At 35.6% G+C, this 11858-nt stretch overlaps 1 protein-coding gene across 3 annotated transcripts in view; it reads left to right on the top strand.

Annotated features, from left to right (window-relative positions):
• Nucleotides 1–11858, top strand: part of supt3h (SPT3 homolog, SAGA and STAGA complex component) — a 94316-nt gene that overhangs the window by 55245 nt on the left and 27213 nt on the right. For all 3 annotated transcript variants that reach the window (XM_043262712.1, XM_043262713.1, XM_043262714.1), the window contains exons 4-5: nt 9463–9549; nt 10500–10593. In XM_043262712.1, coding sequence (XP_043118647.1) covers nt 9463–9549; nt 10500–10593 — 181 coding nt within the window. The remainder of the gene's footprint in view (nt 1–9462; nt 9550–10499; nt 10594–11858) is intronic.

Below are 11858 nucleotides of genomic sequence, written 5' to 3'. Positions count from 1 at the left end.
CAAGTGGGCGGGGAATATGCTAATTCTCCACGTTGAGGTCAGCATGAAACGGCTTGGGACTTGGGTCTCAATGATGCAGACTCGACTTCTTAAGGTGCGCTTCCAGGGTTAAAACTTTGCAGGATGTTTTCATTCGCTTAGAGCTCATTTTCAAAAATCCATAATGGGGTGCTTTAAAGAGCTGCGCTTCAAAGTTGTGCTTGACATCTGAAAATATGAGCTTTTCAGTAAGATTTTCTAATAAAGTAAAAAAAAATGTAACAGCTTTTTTTGGGTCAAAAAATGACACCGGAGGCTGAATTAAACTTCATTGTGTTACTTATTTCCGCTGAAGAGACCGGTGATGTAGCTCTGTTGGTTTAGGTGTTGTAATCTGCGTGGGAAACGGTTAATCCAGCATCAGCTTCCTCTGACTGGAAGGACTAGTTGCAGAATAAGCGAACATGCCTGTGAAAGCCTTGACGTTTCTCCAGAGTTCACTCGGCGTTTTCCTGTAGCACCAGGTGCAGATGTTGGCAGGCCTTTATTCCCCAGGAGTTTCTCTGATTCCAGTCTCTCTATCAGTCTCCGGGGCCTTGTCTTTTGCAACGACAGCAATTTCGCTCTACGACCCTTTCAGTACGGACCACCGCTGTAAATTTGATTAGTGCATGTGAAAGCCGCCCAGCTCTGTGCTTCTAATGAATACATTTATGAGTCCAGTGTACAAATCAGTTTAATGACCAGTAGCCAGCTGCTGAAGTCAAGTCCAGAGATTTGCTCTGGTCTGCCGGACGAGGGGAATATTTTCCCCCTGATGTTACTGTAGGTACTTGAGAAGACGTTTTGACGTTCATGTGGGTAACACCTCATTTCATACCTTTTCAGCATATCTGTGTGACTCCACATCCAGCTCATATTTCACCCCAAGAATATATTCTTTTGCATGGAAAAATGTATGCATGTGCTATGTAGTTATTGCTTTTTACTGTTAACACTTTATTTTACAGTGACACCTATTAGTTGCTTATTAGCATGCATATTGCTAAAATATTAGCCATTTATTAATAGTAATTAAGCATGTATTAATGCGTCATTCTGCACGACCTTATTCTACATCCCCAGTACCTAAACTTAACAACTACCTTATTAACTATTAATAGGCAGAACATTAAGAATATATTGAGGGGAAAATCCTTAGTCAGTAATTATTACGGTTTTAACTGATTTAATTATATACAATGACATATGTAATTACTTTAAAGGCTGATTTCTATTGTAATCTATTTAAATTATGCATGGGTGTGTGTGTGTGTGTGTGTGTGTGTGTGTGTGTGTGTGTATATTTAATGTACGCACACACTGTATATATGCATTATGTAAACTAAAACTTTTATTTTGGATGCAATTAATCATAGTTTGACAGCACTAATAATAATAAACTAATAAATTATAAAAGTCATCTTTGACTCATTAAATAATAAAAAAATACTCTTTAATGTAAAAAACACACACAAATATTTTATAAATGTAATTAATTGACTGGATTATAATATGTTATATTATTATATTTATTTTAAATTGTTTTTATTAATAATAATATTAAAATGGATTATTTATTTTCTTTTATTTTATTATTATTATTATTAATAATAATAACAATAATACTTGCTTATATTTAAATATTGTTTGTATTAATTTTTGTATATTAATTACATAACAAATATTAATGAGATAACGGTAACATGAATTGGGAAGGAAATGTGCTTAAGTCTACCGCTTAAGTCTTCGCTTTTTTAAAAATAAAAGTCTACAGTGCATCAGTGAAACTCTTTCTCTTTTCAGGGAAGAAGCAGACACGAGAGATCAGTGTGTTCTGCCAGAAAACCCTCAGCGCGCTAACCTTCCCAGAGCTGTTTTCGGTTTCACAATTCTGTTTGCCTAGTTACCATTTTTATTGCGTTTGTTGACACCGCTTGCGTCCGCGATAGGTGGTCCGCGTTAATAAAGAGTCAGATATATTTAACCGCTCGCTTCTCTTCATCCGTTCAGAAGCGACTGCTAATGTAAGAGACGTCCATTCATGCGCTCGCCGTCTGGTTAGAAGCCGCCTGCCAGGGCCGGACTCGAGCCCAGACGCCTGCAGCCCGGCGAGGGAGAGCGGATGTTTGGGGTCGGGATGTGGAAGTACGGCTGCCATCTCCAGTCCAGGTGCTCACGCTGACATATGTCAGGAGCGCCGGGTGCCCGACTCAATTAGCTTCTCTGCTGTCGAGCGGGGCAGGACAAATTGCCGAAGTGTTTTGTTTAAATAAATGGCCTTGGTGGAGTTTTTCCAGGGCGAGCGAGGCTCTCGGGAGCGTGCGGTCTCATCGTTCTTAGAAATAAGTCGTTGCAGCATCGTCCGTTGACAACGCGTTTACTTATTCACACCGACGCAAAACCCAACGCTGAGACCTCCCGGCCGCGGCCGGATCGTGTAATGCGGCGTATTTATTGAGTTTCGCTCCGTCGTGATGTGGTTTGTATACAGTAAGCTCACTTTCTGCACGATGAAGCTTGTTTAATGTCATTCGGGACCGGAGAGAAGAGCTCAAAGCCCGGATCTTAAAGGGACGGGGGTTAGCCATTTATTAATGCTAATATTAATACCTCATTCTACATCCCTAGTGCTACCTAAAACAACTACCTTAACTATTAATTAGCAGCAAATTAAGAACTTATTCAGGGGAGATTTAGCAGTTGTTACTTAGTCTAAACCCGAGGAAGCATTAAACCAATCATAAAGGTCGAAATTGAGATTTATAGCTGAATAAATAAGTTTTCCGTTGACGTATGGTTTGTAAGGACAGGGCGATATTAGGCTACGTGAAAATCTAAGGGTGCAAAAAAATCGAAATATTGAGAAAGTCAGCTTTAAATTTGTCCAAATGAAGCTCTTATCAATGCATATTGCTAAAAATGAAGTTTTATTATATTTAGAGTAGGACATTTGCTAAATGTCTTCACGGAAGCTTGATATCGTAATGCTTTTTGTGTTATTGCGAGCCAGGGTCACAAACGATGACAGGATTAGCGTTTTTGAGCGAGCCGTTTCTTTAAGGATGCGACAGGGTTTCACCTGCTGGATGTCAAAATGTGCACAGATGTGCACCGAAGGACCCGAGCCGTATCTAAAGACCTGAAACTGTTTTTGATCCAAATGGGAAACACTTATCGAACTGCCCGTCTCACAGGGACTCTGAGTTTCAGCAAACATTGATAAAGTCCGCTGCCAAACATCGCCATTAAACCGCAGAACACAAGCAAAACATTCTGTCTTGTCGAGCCGTACGAGTTTATGTTCTGGCGATAACGGCGCTGCGTTAGTGTTTTTCACTAATTGTTTTTGACTAATGTTTTTCCTCTGATGTCTCGTTGTTGTGAAGCAGAACAGAGGGTTTCTTGGAAACCGGCGTTTAAAGGTTGTTTTGACGATTGGGAGAGTCACACAAAAACATGTCCAAGTCACGGTTCACCCCAAATCAAACCAAAAAAATACGATTTTATTTTGAGTAAATAAACTCTGGGCTAATTATCGGTACTTCACTGAAACTAAAACTAAATCCATTAAAATCACTTTTCGTGGCTTGAAACAAAAGACAAAAGTTAAAAAAAGTAAAAAATAAAATAAATTCTGCTAGTTGCCAAGGTGTTTTTATTTGAGTTTAACTTGTTACTTAATTACATCTAAGCAAGTAAAACTAATAAATAAAAATGAATAATAACTATTAAAATAAAAAACTTAATAATAAAACAAAACATATTACAACATTAAACATTAAAAATGACTAAAACTTAAATTAAATGTAATGTAAGACACTAAAAGAAAACTGAATTTAAAATAAGAAAAACTATTTAATAATTACCTTTTTAAAAGTAATAAAAATGGCAGAATTATAATAATAATAGAACATATGTGTGTGTGTGTGTATATGAAAACATGAATGTTTTTCTGTTCTTAAAAAAAAAAAAATATATATATATATATATATATATATATATAAATTATATAATAAAGTGATTGCATATAAAATACATTTTACAATATATGATTGCGCTGTACAATAATATAAAAATATTACAATTTAATAAAATTAAATTGTAAAATAAAAATATGTATTATAACTATAGTAAAATAAGTTTGCAATATGAAAAATATGTAACTCTTTAGTTGTTTTACACTTTAATACACACACACACACATATATATATATATATATATATATATATATATATATATATTTAATATATATATATATATATATATATATATATATATATATATATATATATATATATATGTTATTAAATAATTGGTTTCTCCACATTTTGTCATGGTTTTGTTTTAATGAATTTGGCTAAATTGTGCTCGCTTGTCATTTTTCATTCACAAGTCATCTATTTTTAACCGTGACCCAGGCGTGTTCCTGTTTTAAACAAGTCAGTCTTCAGGTGACGCGATCAAGCCGCCGCTTAAGTAAGGTGAAATCTGCCCGCCTGACTTCTGCAAACATCGCCGCTTGTTTGATTTCGTCGTCTTTCAAAGGAAACGGTGTAATTGATCTTTACAAGGACGCTGCGAGTGGAACTCTCCCGCTCTTCCTGTTACCTTTCCCTGTGTAATCAAATAATGGGTTTGGTTTCAGAGCGCCGCAGTAGCGGAGGAGAGGAAATTCTCTTCAGCGGCCTTGTTTATTTGACTTCTGCCGTCCTGTTCCTCCGGCACTGTAACGTGACATGAAGCAGAGACCCTCCGAGGCCGGCGTCGCCCCAAAATGTGTTCTAATTAAATCTGATTCGTCTAATTAAGGAACAAGAGCGCCGTGCTTTCCTCGGGCCAGGAATCTGTCTCTGGAGCCGCTGGCGCTGAACCCGGGCCGGTCGAGCTCTCATACGCAGACGTGTTTTTGTGCTTCGCCATGCGTCGTGTTTCATGTCGTTCCGAATGCATGTGGCTTTTGAAACGCAGAAGATGTTTGCTGAATATCTGAGCCGCTGTTGTCCTGCACTCTCAGAAATAAAGGTGCAAAAGCTATCACTGGGGTCAAAAGGTACATGTTTGTACTTAAATGATCCGTTTTGGTAGCTTAAAGGTACGTAGTAGTACTTTAAGTGTACATGTTTGAAGCTAATAGGTACAAAAGTGTACCTTTTAAAAAGGTACCGACCCAGTGGCAGCTTTTGTACCTTTTTATTTTTGAGAATGCGTGATCAAATTTTGATTTCAATTTACTTTCAATTGTTTGTTCAAAAAAAAAAAAAAATGAAAGATATAAAAAATATTTTGAGTAAATAAAACCTGCCTTTTAAATTGATTGCTGTCAAAAAAAAAAAAAAAAAAAAAAAAAAAAAAAAAAAGTTTAGCTTTGCTCTACACTAAAACTGGTAAATAAAAGTAGTTTTTGGAGGCCAGCATTGAAGAGATTTCATAAATCACATGAAAACCTATCCAGGTTACATTTAACACCAGTTTCAAAAAGAAAAAAGAATAAAATAAACCTGTTTTAAGGCTGTTTATTAATATAATATAATACAATATGTAATTTTTAATGTGTGGATTTCATTTTTTTTATTTATACAGACACATACAAAATAATACAAACGACAAAAACGCATTTAAAAAATAACAACTAAAAATGGAAAATAAATTCTATTGAAATAACACTGCTATGTACTGATACAATTAATTTCTTATACTAACTTTAAAGTGTTGGTCATTTTGTTGTGTTTTCTCTTTTATTATTTGTAAAATGTTTTTTTTATTAGGCCCGCTGTAATACTGTAATAAACCGCTTGTACAGAAACGAAGGTGGGGTAATAATGCCAGAATATTTGATTTTGGTCACAAGAATATCAAGACTTTTGATTTTGGTTGGTCTTCTTAAGCTTTTAGTTTTTTCCTGAGGCCAGCTGTCAATCAAACCAACCTTGGCTCCTCCCTCCACGTCCGTGTTTACGTTTCCGATTCAGTCTCCTGTTTTCCTTTTCTTCTTTTTCTGTGAAACCATAAGCGATGATATGGAGATGGGTAAAAACACGCTCAAATCTTATGAATGCCGCTGCAGTATGATAACCCAGGCATCTCAGAAATGGTAAAACAGTCCTTCGCGGCTGCAGTAAACTGTCAACAGGCTCTCTGGAAAAAGACCACAGAGATCCCAGTGTTCATGAGAGCATGGAATAACGGCCCGGCTTCATTTAGCTTTGATCAACCTGTAAAATTAGAGCAATTACTAAAATTAATCTGATATTTTGCAGAAGACAGTTTTGCGAGCCAGGGATTGCAAATGGTACGGAAAAACCTTCCTTAAGCCTGAAAAGAGCTGGACTGTGAGACTTTTAAGGGATCACGGGTTTTTCCCCTTTTGGGCCAAAATCAATCAAGTTTTCCTTAAAATAGGTTTATATGCATTTAACCCTCATGTTGTGTTCTGGTCATTCTGAGAGGATTTTATGACATTGGACAAGCAGGGTTTTTATTTATATATATATACACACACACACACACACACACTTTTGTGGATCGTTTTTTATCTTTGGTGAAAAATGACCAGCCTGCAAAAAAAGTATTTTCTTATGCTGTTATTACCATAACTGCCCTCAAGCCAAAATGATCCACCATTAATGCTCTTTTCGATATATATATTTCGTAATATATCATTGATATTTTAGTGTAGAGTTTGTTAACATTTTGAATTGGTTTATTTTTGTGTTTTGTGTTTTCACTTTTAGTATGGTATTTTTTTTTTATTTCCGAGTTTATTACATTTTGCAATGCTCAAATTATATTATGTTCTGTTATATTGTTAATATTTTTGTGAACACTGGCAAAATGAACAAATTATTTTCTTTATATATATATATATATATATATATATATATATATATATATATATATATATATATATATATATATATGTATATATTGTTAACATTTGATATAATTATGTTTTCATTTTTCATTTTTACATTTTCTTACATCATGAATTTTATTTTAAACATGTAAATAAATGTTACAATGGTAAAAATTAATTTTATATATATTATTATTATTATTATTATTATTATTATTATATTATTAATTATAGGCCTTATTAATTTCAGCTTCTGCACCTCAGTTTTTGAGTGAACATTGGCAAAATAAAAGAGATTTTAAATGCTCTTAATTGTTAATGTATGATTGTATATCAGAACACTATATCTATATATATATATATAATTCGTCAGGAAAGTGGTTCTGGTTTCCGAGGATGATGGGAATTTTGGCTGGGATTTGTGCGGAAAGTAAGGGATGAGATTGTGCATACTTACAGCCATTTTTGTCTATTAAAAACCATTCCTCTGTGAGACGGAGGGACAGACATGGCAGGCGGTATGTCGACCTTGGTGTGATGCCAGGCCAGAGAGATCTATATTAAAGTCTTGTGGCGCGGCGGTAAATGCTCCCCCTGTGTGTGCATGTGTGGGGTCCGTCCCGCTCACACACTCACATGAGCGCTCCTGAGCAAATATATTTATGACCAGCAAATGTTTACAGACGCCGAGAATTGCTTGTGTGTATTCCAGGACTCGAGGTGGATTAAGTTTTGCGCCTCTTCCTGAAGAATATCATCTTTTTCTTTTTTGGACGAGTTGTAGTCGGTCCTGTGAGTTTAATTGGCCCCGCACTCCAGAGTCGAGGATATTTCAAGGGCCCTTCAGTGGTTTTACCAACAAGAGCTCTTTATTGAGGATCCCGTGCTGATGGGCTTTTTTTTTCAGTACATTTTCAGTTTAAATTTATAATGCAAACATAAAAAAAATGAGTTGATGTTTTTAGGAGTATTTTTTCAATATGTTAATGACAATTAAGCAAGATTAACTGCATTGTCCACAGCAAGTTTTTCTTGGAAATAAGTTTTTTCTGCCGTTTCTCATTTTGAAACGATTAATTTAAAACACCTTATTTAAATGTTCATTCGTTCATTCAAATTAGAAGAATAAAATACAATATTATATTTCAAGTAAAACTGAAATATGCTGTTTTAAGACCACTTGCATTGCTTGAAGCAAAATAAGTTTTAAATGAAATAAAATAAATAAAAAAATATGGATTTGAAAAATAATTGTCTTAACTGATTCACATATATTAATTAAACTTACAATTTTTAACTGTATTGATTCAGATTAATAAAAAAGAAATAAGAAATTATATTCTAAGTAAATAAAACCTTTTAGGACTGTTTATCATGGCCATTTACCAGCTATTATTGATAACCCAAACTAAAAAATTATATATATATATATATATATATATATATATATATATATATATATATATTTATTTTTATATATATATATATATATATATATATATATATATATATATATATATAAATATATATTTATATATATTTATTTTTTTTTAGTTTACTACATTACAGTAAAAAATGACTACTATATTCCTATAAAAACAAAGCATGTAAAATGAGCAATCATAAAAATTTGCATTTAAAATGAGCAATGCATTCGTTTTTTAAATATACAGTATTTTGTTCTCATATACAAGTTTGCCATCAACATGTAATCATCTTTTAACTAAGAAAACCAGCTCTACAAGTCGTCAGCCTCTCTCCGTGTGTGTGTGTGTGTGTGTGTGTGTGTGTGTGTGTGTTAAGATACACGTCACAGATCATGAGTTTCATGAGTTACACTTCACCTCAGTTTAGTTCAGTGCAGTATATTTATACAGCACTCTTCACATTCACGTCCACAGCAGCTTTACAAAGAATAGTTCTGTTAAACTCTATCCTCCTTTCTTTTTTTATTTTTTATCCCTTTGTAAGGACGGGTTTAAAAATATCAGTAAGTTAACACTACAGTCCCTCCATGAGATTTGCCATAATTCTAGAGCGTTCATGGGATATGTTGATTTACATAAGAACGGCTATCATTTGCACCATGATGGATGAGCTGTTTTTCCTCTTTTGGCAACAAAGTGAAATTATAGCACTTCACCAGACATTTTTCATTGCAGCTTTTTTGTCCTTCTCGAGCTTAAAGATTTGGATTCAGTAGACGTTCCTCAGTAAGCGCTGGCTGATAAAAGGTCCGTGTCTTTACGTTGAACCAGGACGCGTGAAGCATATGAGCAGTTAACCCTGTGCTCGTCTCGTTTCGGCGTCACGCTCTGTTTTGCTTCGTTTTTATCGCTTGTTTTGATGCATTTCTCTGTGTTTGCATTGCGCCCCAAGGACGAATTTGAGCGGAAATAGCAAAGTTAGACGTTCTTGCACAAGACCCGGAGCTTGAAGTGACTAAGTAAAACGAAAGCCCTTATCGGCTTCTTCAAGGTCTTCGTGCTGCAGATGCGCTGCGTCAGCGCTGATTTTAAAAACATCTTTGGGTTGACGTTCCCGAGCGCTGATTGCCTTGATTTCTTTCTTTCTTTTGCTCCTGCAGCTCCATCAGGCCGCTGAGGTGGCCCTCCTGAGAGGGGCCAGGGCCATTTCACCAGAGGATATCATCTTTCTAATGAGGAAAGACAAGGTAAAAGCACACCGATATGAGACATTACCGCAACATAAATCATTAGCCTTCATATTTATGGACTACCGCTTGGGTTAGTGAGTTGTTTTATTGCTTTTGTAGTTTCGCTCGCCGGTTAAAAGCAGGAATCGAGGCTAGGCGGTGCAATAAAATGTCTTTTTGATGATTTTACGTGATATTCATGTGATTTCATTGAAGTCAGGGTTAGTAGAAACCAAAAGTGTCTATAAAAATAATCAATAAAATAAAGGTTTTCCCACATTTTTCCCCCTTAATTATTTTGCATCAGTTCATCGAGCGAATCATACTAACCACCTGTCATTTTTTTTTAATATTGCATTATTCATAATTCTGCTTAATTCAGTATCACCATTATTATCATTTATTTAATTTTTATCGAATGTAGTGAAGAAAACCACACTAAAAGTTCATTTCACATCATGTAAAAATAGCTGGATTTTATAGAGTTTAAACATTGACCCTAAATGAGATATTTCTATGGTTATGGTAAAATGGGTACGTTAAATACGTTTAATCCAAGAGCTGAAATGATATAAACGATTAAAAACATAATCAATTAATTAAATACATAAAGCATTCCACACATTTTCCCCCTAAATGTTCTTTGCAAAAACATCGAAGGGCTTGTTAAGTAATGATTCGAACAAACTGTTCATGAATCAGTTCATTGAAATGGACAAGTGATTCAAAGTTGACTTTTTCCGAGTCAGAGGCAGCTTATTTTTTGCAATATTGCAACATTCATAATTCTTCTTCATTTAAAATGACATTTTCTCGAATGTTGTGAAAAGGCAAACTAATTTTTGTTCACTAAACTAAGTTTTTGCAATATTATTTACCACGTTGAGAACCGAATCGAAGCTAAAAGATCTTTTCATGCCATGGATGGACGATCTAAACCCGTTGTGTGTTTTTTTTGTTTTTTTTAGAAAAAATTACGGCGGCTGATCAGGTACATGCAGTTCAGAGACTACAAATCCAGAGTCCTCAAAACCATCGAAGATGAAGAAGTGCTGGACTCAGGTACTGATTCAAAGTCGAGATTCGGTGAACCGAGTGTTCGTTTATTGTTGATCGCCAACAAACCGTTCTTTTTTAGAATTCGAATTCAAAAATTCGAATCCTTTTGAACCGTTAATGCTTCGGAACACCACGAAAGCAAAAAAAGAATGACCTGTTCTCAATGTAATACTTTTGAAATGTTTTGCCGCTTAGCATGAATGATTCTGTTCGTAAGATATCCGAAACGTTTCCCCCCCCCCATCAACAGCATTTTGCCATTTAGCCGTTGCCTAACGAGCGGGGTAATTTAGCACGCCACAGTCAATCAGCGAGAGTCGTTAACCAGGATGCAGACAGAAGCTTTGGCGGGAATCTGATTTGAACAGCGCTCCCTCATCAATATCACGGAGGAGGAAAACCATCCGTAATGTCGCTTGCTCCTCATCTCCAGTGTAACTCGAGAGAGATGGAAGAACGGTGAAATGCGGTCTCCCTGTCTGAACAACGCAGATGCTTTTCCGCGACTCGCCGTCTGCGACTCTCTTCTCTATTATCTGCGCTGTTGCATGCGATATATATAAAATCCAAGAGGGAATCGTTCGGGGGCCTGCGGCGGGAGCCGGTTTCGCTCTGGTGTGGAGCGTTCGTTTGGGTTTCTTTCCACGCGGCGTTCGTGCGGTGACCCCTAAAACAAAACTGCTCTGCAAATGAGGAACTTGTGTTCAGCCGCTATTTTCTTTTTTTTAAGATGCTCAGCAGATCTGTGCTTTATCTGAGCAATTCATCAATGACTCCCATCACATTTAGTCGAGTCAGAATTGCAGAAAATAATATCTTAATAAGTTTTAATGCACCATTTCATTACAAAATAAAATCGTCATCCAGTTGAACGCTTTTCACAATGTGTCTCAGTTAGATTAGGTCTTTTTTAGTTGTTTTTTTTGCTAAATATCTTGTAATCGTAGACGTAAATTTGGTGGCAGGCACTCTCGGTTGATCTTGTTCATGGTTTTAGCGACATTGATCTATAAACATACACTTAAGTTAAGGTCGGTAAGTCTAGCTGATATGCATATGTGTTTTCAAAGCTATTCTGTTACATGCTAAAAGCTATTTTTTACTCATTTTTTTTTATTCGGAAGGCCAGGTTCATCAACTCAAAGCCGTTTCGCTAGCGTTTATATAGTTAATGCACCGTTTCATTATCATTAGATGAGCTTTTTGTCCAAACCAAGATTTTCCAAGGCCTTTTATTCATCCAAATATCGTATCGGATGTCAAATGAA

This window comes from Puntigrus tetrazona, chromosome 17 (assembly GCF_018831695.1).
Source record: "Puntigrus tetrazona isolate hp1 chromosome 17, ASM1883169v1, whole genome shotgun sequence".
Classification (NCBI taxonomy): Eukaryota; Metazoa; Chordata; class Actinopteri; order Cypriniformes; family Cyprinidae; genus Puntigrus; species Puntigrus tetrazona.
Note: the sequence above shows the minus strand (reverse complement) of the source record. Positions and strands in the feature narration are given on the sequence as shown.